This window comes from Ylistrum balloti, unplaced genomic scaffold (genome assembly GCF_031769215.1).
Source record: "Ylistrum balloti isolate Yb309-2 unplaced genomic scaffold, AGI_CSIRO_Ybal_v1 Utg370590, whole genome shotgun sequence".
Classification (NCBI taxonomy): Eukaryota; Metazoa; Mollusca; class Bivalvia; order Pectinida; family Pectinidae; genus Ylistrum; species Ylistrum balloti.
Window position 1 is genome coordinate 174,388 of NW_026782366.1, and position 18,447 is coordinate 192,834.

General features: G+C 34.4%; 2 protein-coding genes across 4 annotated transcripts; one reads left to right on the forward strand and one right to left on the reverse strand.

The window, feature by feature from the left end:
• Positions 1 to 1,877: 1,877 nt before the first annotated feature.
• LOC132556746 (deoxyribonuclease-1-like) lies at positions 1,878 to 9,076 on the forward strand. The gene is made up of 9 exons (XM_060221188.1): positions 1,878 to 2,054; positions 3,883 to 3,971; positions 4,837 to 4,911; positions 5,372 to 5,478; positions 5,991 to 6,106; positions 6,195 to 6,349; positions 6,899 to 6,995; positions 8,194 to 8,245; positions 8,634 to 9,076. The coding sequence occupies exons 1-9, from the start codon at positions 1,878 to 1,880 to the stop codon at positions 9,074 to 9,076; spliced, it is 1,311 nt and encodes a 436-aa protein (XP_060077171.1).
• A 1,696-nt stretch (positions 9,077 to 10,772) lies between these two features.
• LOC132556784 (poly [ADP-ribose] polymerase tankyrase-1-like) lies at positions 10,773 to 17,300 on the reverse strand. Of its 3 annotated transcripts, XM_060221228.1 has the most exons (9): positions 17,265 to 17,300; positions 17,022 to 17,097; positions 15,958 to 16,450; positions 15,500 to 15,597; positions 14,987 to 15,110; positions 14,272 to 14,472; positions 13,383 to 13,501; positions 12,491 to 12,611; positions 10,773 to 11,841 (listed from the first exon to the last, which is right to left on the reverse strand). In XM_060221228.1, exons 3-9 carry the CDS (start codon positions 16,424 to 16,426, stop codon positions 11,549 to 11,551), a joined length of 1,425 nt encoding a protein of 474 aa, XP_060077211.1. In that variant the 5' UTR covers positions 16,427 to 16,450; positions 17,022 to 17,097; positions 17,265 to 17,300; the 3' UTR covers positions 10,773 to 11,548. The 3 variants fall into 3 exon arrangements, with proteins under 3 accessions (XP_060077211.1, XP_060077210.1, XP_060077212.1); XM_060221227.1 differs by having other exon boundaries at positions 17,022 to 17,288; XM_060221229.1 differs by having other exon boundaries at positions 17,009 to 17,288.
• Positions 17,301 to 18,447: the final 1,147 nt, after the last annotated feature.

The following is an 18,447-nucleotide window of genomic DNA, read 5'->3' on the forward strand; positions in this document are numbered from 1 at the left end:
ATTCAGTTCAATGGTTACATAACAATTACACATGGTTACACAGCTTTAAGATTCGAGTAATTTAATTTCATCAAAGTTCTTTTGTTTTGAAACATACATGAAAAAGTTAATATTTAAAGAAAGTTTGTTTATTGATGTATTTACTTTTCTGTGTAGTAGTGATAAGTGTGTATAACGAGTATCTTACGGTGTATAGAAAGTGGGTGTCTATTCAACCTGTCTCAGACATATACATAGGGAATACCAGTACTTTTCTAAAAACGGAAATCAACCATGAAATGTCTTCTCGCTAGATACACCTCCCTCTTTGAAGAATTCATCTCTATATAAAAATCACTCAGACGTGGCCTTTTGACAATGTTGTATAGCAGAGAAGTATCAACCCAGAACTTAATGAAAAACATCCATGTAAAGACGGGCAACGGGTGCATAGAATTTTACGGAACGACATTTTGATACTTAAAAGTGCTTTCATGTTCAAGAAACAAGAGAGAAGTAAAAAAATATATATAAAACACGACGTCAACTTACAATAACCACTTTTGTTTTTTACGGATGGATGTGAGTCTTAATTAGAAGAACAGCTTATGCTATTTCATGGTAAAAGGCAAATGAGCATTGCACTTGGCCACCAGACAACTCGACAGGCAAAATCCTTTGAGAATTTTTAACCACATTTTACGTTTGTATTAAGCCTGATAATATGTGTTTAAATTCAACCAGTTTACATAATATATCAATATTTGGCAACGTTACATTATATATTCATCTTAAGCAACTGCTAGGTTTCTTTTATATACAGGTCTATCCTGGTTATATCATGGATACAGATTCTTTGAAGCTACACTAGATTAACCAGATTTTACATTCAGATTTCACCAGATCTCGTTATGACTTAACCTGACTATAATACACTTAATTCATTTCTGACAGGCTGTAAGATTTTAAATGAGCATAATTCAGACGAGAGTGCATTCAGTATTAATTAACAGTCGACGAACAACCTTACATAAGAATATCAATGACAAGCTTAGTGACATGCATTAACATATATTTCCATTAAAATGAGCTCTTGACGAAGAGACCACGAGAGATAGTGATGGTAATTGCATGAGATGAATATCATTACAGAATCCTTTCTCAACATTTCAAAACTGATTACATTCCTGATTGAGTATTACAGAATTTTCAATTGACTTTAGAAACACAAACTGAATCGTATTCTGATTCAATTATTCAATCAGAATTATGATTCGAAGCTACTTATCTTTTCCCATATTTTTATCACGAAACAACCTGAAACTTAGAATATTGATAATCAGTGCACTATGTAACTCTAGGCCTTACTTTGAAGGTAAGCTTCGATAAGTATGAAAATAACTCCCATTGACTGACAAGTTTTATGAACCAACGATGTGATATAAATCTAATCATTATTTTTTAGGTGTTTTAGATTTTTACTATTTCGAGAATAGAAAAATCGCGTAAGGAAGATAACAGTGAATTTCAAATTTTCAAAATATTTATTTAACTGGGAAAATTTTAACCATTGAAAAAAAACTTTACAATAAGGTTTCATTTTGTTTGAAAAGGTTTGTTCTAATCAAGATATACGAAAGGCAATGATAACTCGTAAATGATGAATAAGATCATATGTGATTGATCTTAAGATTTTTCCTGATATCGGAAGTGGAGTGCAAAACTGGTTAAACAAAATCAGGTACTAAACAAGATGATGAACCTACGAATCGAACATTAGGAGGTCTTGAATATAGATCTAGGTCACCAAATACACAGATGCATTGACCCGTGACAGCGTGCTACTGAACATCGAGATATCTACCTTTTCACTACTCAGTTCTACCTTAGTTGTCAACATGGCAAACGTTATCTCTGGCAAGTTTATCTTTATAACTCTCGTTTTTCTTATACACCAATTCAATGGATGCTTTCCTATGATGTTGGGACGAAACTTGAAAATATCCGCTTTCAATATGAAAATGTTTGGGGACAAGAAAATGGAGCAAAGTGGCGCTATCGATATTCTCGTAAAGGTATGTAAGTCATCACTTTACAATAACACATATATCGGTTTTTGCATTTTTAAAAGCTTCTTCTTATGAATCAAATGTTCATAAGCCATTTAAAGATAATCATACTATAAACACTTACTTTCTGAGTAAAATCGGTTGTATTATATGTACTGTTTTAACTGTTTATTTGTAGGACAAGATAAAGTATTTAGTACCTCTCATTGAAAAACCTTTGATGAGAATGTCGCCACGTTTTTAGTATGGAAATGACATTCAACAACAGACATTGGTAACAGAAAACCCATGACCATACGTAGCTTTATTTGTTTGTCGAATTTATGTACAAATACACTCTTACCAAATATTACCTTATACTGAATTCTGTTCAAAGACGAAAGGCAGATAACCAATGATAATTCAAACTAGGGTGTTCAGTACTCACAGAAGGGATATTAGCAAATGAGATTTTACTATAATTGGTAAATAGAAATTGGTGACATAACATTGATGTTATCAATTGAATTAGTTCTTGGTTGAGTCTAAATGTCCTAATTCGGTCCTGCGAAAACACTGTATTGCATGTGTACTTCAATAAATAAATAACTATTCGTAGATACGTGACATTTTCAAACTGATCTTTTCATTTCTGAACTTTAACTGATCCTTAAAGTAAATGAACACGAATCAGAAGTAGGTATGCTTATTGACATTCACAGAGTCGTATTTGAAATATTTTCGTCGTGGCGCGATGGCTAAACAATTACATATATATTTATACTAGAAGACTCGGTGTCGAGTCTATGATCAAAACATATGTTTATCTGGCGAATTAAATGGAAACCTACCTGTTGTAATTAAATATTTCTAATACAATGTATGTTGAAAACAGCTCGATTAGATAGCTAAGTGTACTATCGAGCGCATGAAATAGCTAACACATGTTCATTTTATATGGTACAATATTTTATTAGCAATATAAATTTAAGTTGTACGATTGTGGTTGCTTATACAAAAAATATTTTGTAGGTAATCCTTTTATGATTGACTCTGCTGAGAGTTATCACAGAAATAACAGACCTATTATGCCGAAAATAAGAATAGGTTTTCGTTGCTCAAATGACGATTTACTCCCAAAACAGCGGAAATAAAAGAAAGCAAACTATTTATTTGGCTTTCCCTAAAGAAGTAACGTGATTTTGTACTGGGTTAAGACTACATTATGTCCGCTATCACAACACATAACGCATGGCTAACACAGAATGGAAAAGATGACATCGATTCATGTCGCGTAAAAGACAGATTACCTTCATCACCTTTTATATGAGAAAATAACTGGGTCGGAACCAATGAAAAATCACCACGGTGTTACGAGGGACTTTAGTCAGAGATGATCAGATGATCAGAGGGAATCATAAAGTTAAAAGAAACAATTGTTCATTAGTCAGCCTTCTTCCTGTACAGTCAAGTACATAAGTTGCCACCGTGCAAAGAAAAAACCAACGGACATTTTCTTTTTATGGAAGGAAACATTATTGTATTTTGCTGTGTTGATTTCTCCTAAATCATCTTATAACTTCAACTATTCGATGTATCGTTGTTCGTCTTGTCCTTTCTTGGTGATGAATAAGTCAAGCTTTGCAGTAATAATCAATAATTTTCTTGATGATATTAAATGACTTCTGTGCAATTCGAAAATTCGAAAGAAACCAATTCGAGGTACCTTCCGGAATAGTTTCAAATTTGAACAAGCATGCTATAGATTTGATTCAAACTCTAGCTGAAATAGTATGTATCTTATCGAGATTTTGCTATTACCTCACGAAAATTTTGGTTTTTTTAACCTGTGCAGATCATTACTCGATATGATATCACTATCGTCCAAGAAATAAGAGATGTAGACGGTTCTTCATTCAAAGAATTGATGGAACTAATCAACAAGTAAGTCTTACCCAAGCCTTTCCTCACTGTGGTTTCTTAATTGTATGGGCTTCTGATTCAACGCGAAACAATCACACTTATGTAAGGCATTCAAAGCAACAATAACAACAAACATCTTCAGATACCAAAAGTTTTAAAATCAGAACCCGAAAGACAGATGATCAACATACTCCTTACTGCACATACTGTCTGACGGATAAACTTGTATTGAACAGTTAAGTTTATACTCTCGGTGATTAAATTGTGTCCTGAGCAGAGTTGAGGCACTGGAAACATGGTAGTATAAGTATGACTGTATGAGCCTCATTTTACGCAACGTTACTGTGTGGTTTCTTTTTCTAATGATGAACACTTAATCAACTCGCATCCATCTTTTGTATCATTATTTGACGACACAATCAAAAGCCTTATTTAATGGATTAACGCCTGGTGCATTTGAACTATAAAGTCCATATCTTATTGTTTCAGAGCGGAATTTTCTGGATTATATTCAGAATGAAATGCCATTCTTTTTAATATACCTGTCCGACCGAAATCTCTCATACATCGTCACTTAACAAATGAATCAAACTATTTGCAGTAATAAATACTAAATAATATTGTTTGCATATAAAAGAAACTTTTCAAGAAACCAGACATAATGTAAAATTATTCCATTTATTTATGTCGTTCGTATTCAGCCTTCTTCCTATACAGTCCAGTTCGTAAGTTGCCACCGTGCAAAGAAAAATCAACGGACATTTTCTTTTTATGGAAGGAAACATTATTGTATTTTGCTGTGAAAAAAAGAAACTTTTCAAGAAACCAGACATAATGTAAAATTATTCCATTTATTTATGTCGTTCGTATTCAGATCAGATGCAAGTACGGAGTATGATAGCGCGTTGAGTGAGCGTCTGGGAAGAAGTCACATCAAAGAAGAATATGGAATTATATACAGGTAGATAATGACTTCATTTAGTGCACTTCCCCATCTACATATTGACTTTTCTTTCGATCACTTTGGCCCTAGAATGACGTAACATGTGTATATTGCAGTTTAATTCATTGCTTGGCTGAACTGTATCCAATTCTAAATTGTTAAAAGGTGCTATTCACTTGTATAATCTTAGAATCGTGAAATTACTTTCATTGATCAAGATATCGTCGTTGAACCAGAAGACGCTTACCCTTCCGAAAATCTGTTCTTATTTTCTTCGTAATATTTCATGAGTTAACGAATATTTCTTAGCTCATAGATTGTCGCAGTTTCACCGGATTTCAGTTTGAATTATAATTCTGTTCAAATATCGCCGTTATCATCGTTGACGGATGGCTGCCATGATAAACCGTAAAAATGTCACAACAACTACTGCATATCTCTAAGGAAATTTCTACATATGATTTAATTTTTATCATAGGAAAGATAGCGTCACTCTCGAAAGTACATACCAGTATCCAGACCCGAACTACACCTTTTTTGAGAGACCACCTTTTGCATTTAAAGTTCGCCTGGCAGAAGCGGATGGTATGATTTAAATCTGGCCTGAACGTGTGCCTTATATTTCAACATAATATTTCAGTCATTGAAATAATGTATAGGGTAACGGAATTTCTCCCAAAATCGCGTGATAACAATGATATAACTGCTAATTACTGCTATATATTTTATTACATATTATACAGACTATGCAAATGTGATATCACTGATAGAAAGATCTCCAACTTAAAAACCTTGGATGATGTTAATAAATAATATTTTTTGAAACACAAAATATCGAAATTAATATGCTTATCCTCCATGGACATCCTCCATTTTTCCTCGTTTTATTCATAGAGCAAAAGTATACATCAACATGATTTTTTTTATAACTAGAACTATTACCCTGGAAAGCTGTATTCAAATCTCATCGTGATGAACATGCTTACATAAGGTTTGAAATGAGAGGGGTGGGGGCCTTCTGTAAATATGACGTCACATCGACAAGACAAAGTATTGATATAGCGAAACTGAAAGTAGATTATTACAAACTTTTACAGAATTATACGTCCTTGGGATTATTGCTATCCACACCAAGCCAAGAGACGCTGTTAGGGAGATAGACATGCTCGTCGATGCATACCAGAAGACCAGCGATCATTGGAATGGGTTAAAGGTGGGTACATAATCAAAAGTTAATGTTTATCAAATCAACTTCAAATTAATGTATGTTATATAAGCTTAATACCACGTGTTCTTTACAGAATATCCTGATCGCTGGAGACTTTAATGCTGGGTGCAACTATGTCACACCTAGTAAGATGGAGACGATTTTGCTCCGGACCGACCCACGGTTCACCTGGCTTATCGTTGATCAAGTTGACACTACAACTTCTGACACTGACTGTGCTTACGACAGGTAGGTGAGAAAAAGATTAACATTCATTTGTAGTAGAAATGCAGTTAATTATATCATATATCATTAAACATTGCAATATACACTGTAACTTTCTTAGGTAAAAAGTGTAAAATTACATCACATTAAACATACGAGGTGATTTACTGTATAACCCTCACTTATACAATAAATCTATGGCAGCACATTGCTTATTAATAACATAAAGCTAGTCTACGTGATAGCGTGCTGGTATTAAATTATCCACCCCTTCCCTATTGAAATCGTACAAATGATCGAAAACGATGATTTAAAACACTTACCTTCTCCAATACATTCATACCATCAGACAGAATGAAAAGAACGGAAGAAACTGTCAGATAAGTATGACATATATTTGATTCGTATTGACGGAAGGTGCAGGAGAAATCAACAAATATTTCCAATAAACTAAAAAAATTTAAAAGTGAAAGACAAGACGTACATTTTAGCACATTGAAGTGATAGGACCATCATCTTATCTCTAGAAAGTAGATATCGTCATTAATACACATTTCTTTATATCTTTGTCAGATTTGTGGCTGCTGGTGATGAGCTCAAAGCTGCTATAGTTCCAGGAAGTGCGCGTGCATTCAGGTTTGACCAAGAGTACAAGCTGACAGAAAATGAGGTAACATATCCTTAAATACATTTATTTGAATTATATAACATATTTCATTTGACTCTTATACATCTAATTATTAAAAACTTTCAAGTGATAGGAGCCACCCAATTGTGTCTTTTGTACAATCTTCACGATTGCATTTAGTAGACACTGGACTGCTGGCGGACTTTTTGTCCCGAGGTTTGTCGTAATCTGCTTAACATGTTTTAGTTCATGTGCAAGTATTTGACGTTCTTCCAAAATTATCAGTAATGTGAAAATTAGAAAACATGTTTAATTACGGAGTAAATGCACCTACCTCTCCCTAGATTTTAAAATTTTCTTCGATAACTTGGAATCTTCCTCAGCTGCCACCGTGGATTAAAAATTTAGGGCCATAGCATCACTGACGAGTCCTAGAAAGACGAATTAGCTGAATAGTGCTGTTCTATTCATTCTGTATCTTGTTCTAAATTTCCATTAAAATAAGTTATTCACTTGTGAGTCTTTTGGACAATCTAAATGTACTCATCAACTTCATTAAAATGCAAGAGGAATGACATGCCTCTATTGATCATAGGATGCTCCATGATGTACCCAAAGATATGCGACCCTCAAAATATTTCGGCATACGACCAAGATATTAATTGACACAAAATCGACAGCCCTTCATTGAAGTAGAACTAGTATGCTACCTGTCAAGTATCATATCACTGGACTTTAGTTAGTCAACAATAATGACCTTGAAAGGTGCCAATGCCAATTGTTTCACCAAATGCCTCTTTTCTTTACCTCTTGGTTCAGTAGCAGTGTTATTACCTGGACACATTTCACTCGTATACATCAAAGAACTTCATTTGAATATGATTGTTTGGAACGGGAATAGCAGGAAATGAAATAGCTTGATAAATAAAATCGAAAATTCCGAAATGCCGAAGCGCCTGTATTTTTCCAAAACGAAATATTTCCATCAAGCGCACATTAACCTTGTCAAGCTAGGGACCAATGAAATGCGTTTCACACAGATTCTGTGTACAATCAAACTGCAAATTATTTGCAAGTGTTAAACGACATTGGCACTGACAACATATGCGAAATCGACTCAGAGGAAATACCGAAAATCTTTATCGGATGATGGTTTATGATACAACCTTCTTGACAGGGTGTTCTTGGAAAAGAAATGTCTTGGCCAATAATGATATTTATGAAATGTTAATATTTACAGACAAAGGCTGTCAGTGACCATTATCCCATCGAAATGGATATAAGAGGAAAGGGTAAGTAATACAATGTATATGTTAAGTCATCACTAGATCGGTTACTGGTAGAGTGATATTATTCCGAGCGCTATACAAATTTATTACGTGTATCTAGTCAACCGGGAGACTTAATATACAGTATTCCATTTCACAAATTAAACTACATCTATGCCTTATTGGTACGTTTTCTTTTTTGTGTGAAAGTTAAAAATTAGAAGTTTTGTGATAAGCGCAATTCATACCATTGCCCGTTTGCATTTAATTGTTTATTTCTCATCTAACATTTTCTTCTATACACGTTAAAACATAATTCTGTGTTCATATTGTATTACGAACGTGTCTTTCGGTGCCAGTCCGATTCAGGTAAACGAATACAACAGTTATATCAACTTTTTTCTTCTTTCAGTAAAACAATCCGAACTTGCAAAGTTTCATAGTGAATTGACTATGTCCTTTGAAGATGACACACCGCACACAAAAAAGCAAGTTCGGCGGATAACGAGATCAGTTGATTTTAAAAAATATGGTTTCACCATTTCTTATGAAATCAGCAGCAACACCAAAACACATGTTCTGGCTTCGCGGGATCACCTGAAAAAATCCGATATATTGAACATAGTAGAGAACCTCCGCAAAGACTCCTCACCTTTCATCAGAGAATCTGTGTTCGAGTTGATAAAACTGTATCTTAACTCGCCATTCATGGAAGGCGTTCGTGGGGCTCATGGTTTCCTGGTTCCATACAAACTACAGAGTTATAATTTCGTGATAGCATGTCAGTGGGAAGGAGACTGCACGTGTAGCTTTAGATTAACAAGGCATATCGTGAAGATCAACAGCTTTACCTAAAAGGTCAAAGTTTACAATTTCAGAGAAATACCTTCATTTCAGAAACATAAAGCATTTTGAAATGGCTTTTACACGCGCATTTTGAAATGAAGTAACTGCAAACGATGTCAATCTGATGGGGTTTTTTTTTATCAAAATAGAGGATAAAATACATAATAATCACTATCAGACTTCCTCTTTAGTATCTTTGTATTTATATATCAACAGAATTGTTCTCATTAACGCTTTTGTAATCTGCTTGTATGACTGTGTATGGCACAAAAATCTTTGTTCATTACTCACAATCTTCGTCCAAAAGTGTCCGTGAAGACCGATAACGTGGTATAGATACATACAGTGGTCCTATAAATATAAAATGTATGCGTTTGTGATTCCCTAATGCTTGGTATTTACATGTTGATACTCGTGACTAGTTAACATCGCGGTATAGACAGATAACACAGACTTAAAACACAGAGATGCGTGTAGATGACGACAGATTTATCATGGGGTGTACTCGATGAAAAAGAGAACGCTTACCCTTCCGGAACACTGTACTTTATAAAGGTTCTCCGTGTATATTATTCTTCTGTAGGTTGTTTTACATTTAGAGTTGAGATTGTCTTTACTTGCCGGAATTTATTATATCATTTATATATAATTAAACACAGTACATTGATTTACAAAGTGTATCACATTCTGTCAGTTAGATGATATACGTATTGATAAATAGACTATATTTTAAAATTGTCAATGCATTTGCTTGTTTTTGTGATGATAGCTTGTAAATGTCAAAAACAATTTAACACACTTAGCACATGGTGAATCATCGTCTCGGCATTAGATATCGAATGAACTAGAAATTGATGTCGGCATGCTACATGCAAAACTATCACAATATCATAAAACCCATATCTGATGAAAGCTTAATAAAATCAATATCCTACCAGATAGAAACATTGTATAACATACCTGTAGGTAAAAATGCAGTTAAGAAAATACACAGTAAAACTGAAAATTATGAAATGTAAATGAGGGAGACCTAAGGATAAGTGAAGGTCAAGTTTGATAATTTGTCTATATAAATATGATTAAACACTGCTGAAGTATGTCATAGGGTGGAACATACATCTGTTTCATAGAAGTGTGTTTATTCATATGATTACTGTTTATGTACTTATTTTAGTGGTAACCTTATTTTAGAGATTTCGAGCTAAATGCACTGTTTCTCTATGTTGTTTATTTAGCAATATATTTCATATCTACTACCTCCGTATTCTACAGTTTAATTTCAGAAAATCATAAAGTGGTATAGTAAGTGTATTCATATAATTACGCCTGGGTTTATTTCTTTGTTTATAAATTTACATGCTGTTAAATTCTCCCTTGGATACATGTTCAGAAAACACATGTCTCAGCTTATTAGAAAGAGGCATATCATTCCAAACTATAACAAAACTTACATGTTATAATTATAGAACTTCCTCATTTTTAATTTATTAACTTGCTCGATTACCATAATGAAACAAACAAATTTTTATATCCTTTCTCTACCTTCTTTTAGCTACTGAATGGGTTACACACTGTTTTTTTATTTGGAGTTTGCCTTGTTATTGCAGATAATGGCACATATCAAATTTAAAGAAAAAATACGCATATAAGGTATGTAGACAGTGTTAAGAATAACACACGTAAGAGACAACTATTAAAAAAAACAGAAAAATCACCAACTTTATAATAGTTTCTACTGCACAACGATGACAACCACTACAGGCATATCACAATAATTATCACATTGTTAACAACCAACATAATTATATCAAAATAATTGTCACACTGTTGACAACCACTGCAGTTATATCACAATAATTGTCACACTGTTGACAACTACACTCATATCACAATAATTGTCAGTGTTGACAACTACACTCATATCACTATAATTGTCACAGTGTTGACAACTACACTCTTATCACAATAATTGTCACACTGTTGACAACTACACTCATATCACAATAATTGTCACACTGTTGACAACTACACTCATATCACAATAATTGTCACAGTGTTGACAACTACACTCATATCACAATAATTGTTACACCAATGACAACCACTACACTCATATCACAATAATTGTCATAATCGACATGTTCACAACCACCATATTCATAAAACTATGATCATCAAAACCAATATATTTGCCTTGGAAGAAAACATAATACCACATAACCTTAGAGGACAATACAAAAATTAACGCCACTGCGATTGTAACAGTCACTTACCAACTAGTAACAGGTTCTGGTGTTATAGCAGGAAATTGGTAATAAGGATAATTTTATATCAATAGAAACTTATTGTGTGGTCTGTATCAATAGAAACTTATTGTGTGGTCTGTAAAAATAGAAACTTATTGTGTAGTCTGTATCAATGGGAAAGCCCTTTTTACAGCATGCTGTTAAAAATGTGTCTGTAGTGAATTCACACTCTTTATTATTTAAATTGAAGATAATTCTTCAATGTTCTAGGGATCATAAAATTCTCTAGGTCAGTGATATGACCTTTCTGTAGGTTATTTCTGATAGTGTATCGACATGACCTCAGTAAAGATCTTGGAGTGTTGAGTTCACTCTCCATCCACTGATTAAAAAGTGTGTAAGATTCTCGCAAGTCTGTGATTTTATCACCATGGAGAAGGTCCATATCACGATAACAGTCCATAGACAATAACATGCGTATTGTTTCCATTTTACCAAATCGGATTGATTTCGATAAAGGAGTGCCACCTGAAAAACAAATCATAAAAATTATTTCACTCCCAATTTGTTTGTGATTAAGCACCTTGTACTAGAGTTCAGGAAAGTCTATGTGTTATACATGTTCTGTCCTTCTTTTAACCTGGTAATCCTAACATAACTTGTGAACCCACCTTGTGATCTAGTTACAGTAACTCAACTAACCCTGTTACTATATTACTTTAACTCTCAAGAGGGCTGCAATAGTTTAGGCATTAGACCGTTAGACTGATGTAACCTAAGGTGAAAATCTGGGACGTTTAATGTTTCTCAAGAAACTGCAATCATGGATCATCCTGTGGTGTGCTTTACTTCAGATGGTTTGAATAAAATATGTGGATTATTGATGATGGTGCAATATTTCACATCAACTTACAATTTGTTACTGGTTTTAATAAGTATGTGAAAAAAATAATAAAAATGTGTGTTTATTCCATGGGCCGGATATCTCGAACCTCTTTTAAGAGTTTGGCTGGTCAGCAATCAGCAAACCCAAGTTACATAGCATAGTCAGTAGAATAACATATTGAAGAAAAAGAGTTGAACATAGAGTCTAAGACACAATGATAGGCCATGAACATGTACATCTACTAAACAATAGTGTATCAATTAAACACCAACACCAAAGATAAATAGATACCATTTTTGTCTACAGCATTAATATCAGCACCTCTCTGAACCAATAACCGTGTGATTGCAGGGACAGCCCTAGAGTTGAGCTCTACCACAGAGTGAAATGTTGTCCTTCTCATATTATCTGCCTGAAAATTAAACATGATAAAGTCAGTTTAGTTTAAATATTACTACTGTAACTTTGATGAAGGTAGACACAAGGGAAAAATGACCAGGTTAACATTACAATCATCGTAATTACTAAGTTAAGTAACTAGAACAATGACAGAGGTCAATAACTAAGGAACCTGCTGTCTGTCTGAATGTATACCCCCATTCATCAACAGGCAGAATATACTAGGAATGAGAAAGCACGATTTGAATTTTAAGATGCATCTGCTTAGAAAATTTGCATCTGAAACCTGATCTCAACTAAGCTTAGTTAAACCTAAGCCTCAAGTCTGAATAAAATCTAACAAATTGCTAATATGTCAGGGCCATTTCCCAAAAACACTGTGTATTGGGTGGGACCAGTTACCAAATAACTGTGGAAAAAATAGCTCTTTCAGTTTTACTTCAACATATCAGTTTACGAACCAAATGTCATTGTTTATTGTCTTAAATGATCCAACTGAATCATACCTCATATTCCTTACTGTTCCTTGCTGTTTAATTCATTAACCTTATTCTCAAACTAAAGAATTGTATATAGGTTCAACTGCCAAACACTTAACCTCACTGGACCTAATATTTAATAGACTTTGAACTTCACATTCTCTGTATTGTTTCCCACGTGTCACTTAACATAGCTAACATTACATGTAAGTATGGTATGCATTTAACATTCATACCAATGCATAACTTCAACAGATTTGGATGTATGTTTGTGTTAAAAAAATTCATAAACAGAAATATGTTACCTTATCAACTTGAGCTCCTCCATCCAATAACATTTCCACGAGTGCAAGATCTCTAGTACTTACAGCCATCATCAGTGGTGTAGCACCTTTCTTGTTGGCAATGTTAACATTAGCACCACCTATAACATGTTATTCATTTTTATAAGTAGGCGGGTCACAATAAAACAGCCTTTAGTTTGTTTGGGAACAACTAGGGACAAAGGAAAGCCTACTTAATGAAACTTGAGAAAGATCCATCAAGTACTTCTAAAACAAAAAAAGAATTACAAACTCTCATTGTCAAAATCCAAGATGGCTGCCTGTAAACCATTTTGTTTTCTGGTCAACTCAAAATTTCAATACAGACGGATTAATCCTTTACTAAGATTTATATCACATACACTGTTTTACTTTTTTGTAAAAGATGCATGGTACAAACACACATACTTCAGTAAAAAGAACTGATAAAGACTTTGCTCAGTCTTTTCTTTCATATAAACATTGACTCAAAGTTCATCGAGAGATTACTTACATACACTTCCGTACACTACCCTAACGTACAAATGACAAACTGTGAACTCTGACTTGTGAACTTTGACTGACTCACTATACACCAAGTGATAAATCATAAACAGACTCAACATACAAAAAGTGATCTGTTACAAACATTGACTCACCATACACATAGAAACTGATTCACCATATACTAAGAGATTAATCACACATATTGTCTCATCATCCACAAAGGGGAAACAATTAATTACATTGACTCAAAATACACTCATAATAATATAATAAAAATTGATTCATTAGTATGAATTGAATACATTTTGACTTGCTATTTACAAAGATATACAGAAAATTACATGAACTCTCCATACACTGAGAAATTTATTAAAACCTGACTCACCCTTTAGTAAGAGCTGTACTACATGATGTTTAACTGGCATGGTGAAGCTGGCCAGATGGAGTGCTGATGTACCCTTCTCATCAGTAATGTCTAAGTTAGCACCAGCTTTGATCAACAAACTGATACACAACTGATCCCCCTTAATCACTGCATACATTACAGGAGTTTTCAAACTGGCTGACTGTATATCACAGTCTGCTCCTGCAGAAAAGAAAAAATCATTTCAGAAATATCCTTTTAAAAAACTAGAAGATTTTAGTATCATTTTATGTTTCTTATATTGCCTTCAGTAGACAGTTATTTAACACAATAAGAGTGGTACATGAATTAAAACAATTTTCATGTGTTTACTGGTTACTGCTAAATAACTCTATTCATGTGTACGTTGAAGTAACAAAAGCACTGATCATTAATCAACTGTTGCCCATAACAATTGACTCCCCCTGTCAGTAAGTTGTACCACAAATATGACTCCCCCTGTCAGTAAGAATTATCACAATTATCATTTGAATGCTGAACCATTCACCAGTCACTTATTCCGCTCACTTTTTATAGGGACAGAGTTCTGACATTCATTGACTCCTGGCCAATATATAAAAAGTGGATAGAACATCAGAATAATTCCAACTACAATGACATTTGCCCATTATACCCATAACAGGTTGATCTAAAACACAATTACCAAACTAATATTGCAGCTGACAAAGAATTTTACCTTTCTGTAAAAGAAACAGGAGAACGTCCGCTCGACCAGCATTTGCTACATAATGTAAGGGAACTCGACTGTTACCGTCACAACTATTTACATCAGCTCCATGATCTACCAGGAAGGATATAGTCTGTAACAATATATATAATATAAATATATTTTACGAAGAATGAGAAAAAAACACGTTATCACTATCAGTGTTCATTAAGAAAAACAGAAATCACTTTAAAAAATATTTATAATCTCATTAAAGTTAAAATATTTCAGTGGTGATCTTTCTTTGGCAATTTCGGCACTTTAAATTTGTCAAATTCTGTTAAAAATTTTATGATTGAAAATTCTGGATGTTTGTGGTAGTTTACACAATTTCAAGAAAATGTTAATATTGAATAAACATTTTTAAATTTGTTGGGATGAAATGAATTATGTTGAGTTAAATACTTCACAAGGTGTGTTGGAGTATATGATTTGCACAGTTAGATATGAATATTGACCCTGCTAGGATATAATCTAATTTACCTTCATGGGGCTCTGTAGCACTGCCACGTGTAACGGAGTGTATTTTGTCATTCTGATGTGGCTTGCCAACGAACGACATCTTACAGTGCAAGACATACCTGTTGGTTTATAAACTAAAGTTACTGAACGCTGAGTGTCGAAAGGATTTTAATTAGGAATATTTATCGTGCCTTTACCATACTGTAATACGATTGCTTCTTTATCTCATATCCGAAAAAAGGATTAAGCCTGACATTAACTCTCCCATTAATAATGATAATTTAAGTGATACATAAATGTAAAATAAATGTTATAGAAGTCAATAGTTTTTTAACCCCTCTGGAGTGTTTAAACACTGGGACAACTGATTAATGTTTTACCAAATGAGCCAAAGAAGATTGAAAGTCTCCCTAGGTGAGTCAATAGGCTGCTAATGTTTTACCTGGGTGAAATAGATAAATTCATACGGCGTGAATTACCTAAATGTTTTGTATTGATGTCGACACCAGCTCTCAACAGTCTTCCAATCATGTCCAGATCATCATATCGCACAGCTTTAAAGATATCCTCCTCATCACTGGGAACTTCCAACAATAAGTCTGATCCATTGATTGGCTCACTCGCCCTCACTCGTATGTCACTCAAACCTGTAGTTGTTCCATCCAGTAATAATGGGGCAGGTATTGGAGGTGGTGGTGGAGGAGGCGGTGGAGGGGGAGGCGGAGGTGGTGGCACATGTACAAAGGGAGGGGAGCTTGAGGGTGACGCCAGCTGATGCAGAGGTGGGGAGCTAGAGGGAGACACCTGCTGATGAGGTGGTGGGGAGCTCGAGGGAGACACCTGCTGATGTAGAGGTGGGGAGCTAGAGGGAGACACCTGGTAATGAGGAGGTGGAGAGCTCGAGGGAGACACCTGCTGATAACCCAGAGATTCAGGTTCCAGTTCCATTATTGTGTATTGTTTAGCTAAGAGCTGTAAAAGAGTAATAAAAAGACATGGTAATAAAGTGTCCATTAGACTTGACTACATAACTTTACACCACTGTTGGGGATTCAATAAATCATTTTTGTGACAAGTTCAAATCATGGCACCAAATCTGTAACTGAAACGTCTGACAAAAATTCTTTCCCTCACTTGCACTTGATCTGTTGAGCGATCATCCTCTAAGCACGTGCTTTACTAGGCTAATGGGAAATTCATTTGGCTCTCAACTTGTAATCTAGTGTTTTCCTTAATATGTTTATCCTTACCCATACACATATTGTTGCTACCTCATGTGGTCAAACAAAAGATGTGCATATGTAATACCAAAAGGATGCTTTTCAAAATCATCTTACAACAATTTGATAAACGCGTGGTAAATATGTACCGGTTATCCTGCAAAAGTACAAAACATCAAAATAATAATAAAATCGATATAAAGACTGGTCAGAGAGGTACAACTGTTAACTAAAACGTACGTGTATCTCAAATTACTAGTTTAAACTCACTACAACTTACATGCATCTCAAATTACTAATTTAAACTCACCACTGATACTCACATAATCGCACCTGTCAGTCAACTTTTTAAACAACCCGGCAAACACTCGTGTCCTGGTCTTTCTGTCTACCGTCTTCCTGTACCATATATGGTCAATTGTTAGTAATGAGGTTAACTATGGTCTATAAATAGTGATGAGGTAGAAACACAAAAATGGGTCACGTTTTCTCAAAGCTTCCACGGTTAGAATATATTCGTTAAACTATATACACTCATATGATAAATCCGTCTTCTGAATATTTACCGTCGGAAAAATTAAACTAGCACAGCATAGCGATGGTACCATATGTAAACAGTCACAGAAGGGAAATCACTGGAATGTTTGACAGGTGCGTTCGGATGGGAATACTTGACTCTGGTCTGACGATAGGTAGAGTATTCCGTTTCTTTTACGACATTCAAAGATTCAAAAACATATTTTTCTAGCTTCTTCACATAATAGTATTTAAACATATATACAAAGATATGACAGCGGGTGTTGTTTATTATTGATACGAGTTTTTTTTTTTCAAATGTTTCAAGTAACACATAGTATCGAGGTTTTTTTTTTTTCATAAACCACAAAACCGAAAAAAGACACATTCAAATACATATGATGAAGTTATCAAATATGAACAATATCGTCCACGCTGCTTTGCAAGTATAAGTACACAAAGTAAAAATATAATAACACTTTTAAAATGCGGATTTAAAATCCATTGAAAAATTTATCATTACTTTTTTATTAATATCTAACAAATTATTGGGAGGCAATTACACTATACATCACTCAAATGCCGAAGTCTCTACAGTCTGTCCGACAGTAGTTTGTTGCGTCACAGTTAGGCTGACATCCAATCCAACCACAGATTCATTATTGCCAAAAATAATATCGAGAAACTTCCAACCGCAGACACAGTAGAACAGGACGGATAATAACCGGGACCATAAAAAACAAGTTACTTGATCAAAACAGCTGATAGAAACAACGAACAGTAAAGAATGATCACATCAAGAAAAGTTACTCAAACAGGTTGTTAGCCTTGAATTGAAGAAATTAAACAGGGATATCCTTTTCCAGCTCTACTATTACTTGACTATTTAAGACTGAGTACCCGAAGACTGGTGTCATGTGGTCAGTTTATGTCAAAGAGGTAGCACTCTAAAGTGAACAAGGCAAGTGACTTTTGCAAAATGGACAAAATCGATAAAAGAGCAGTGATTTAATATCCTCATAAGAAAGGCATATCACATAAGGAAACACATACTGGTATGTTTAGCTATACTGGGGAATGATGCTCCTTCATATGCTACAGTGAAAAGGTGGCAGGCAGAGACTTGAAGTCCTGGAAGGTCTGACACTGTTGTAACCAAAGAAATGGTCAATAAAGTCCATGATATTGCTATGGCTGACAGCTGAGTTACAGAGATATATAGCCAGTACAGTT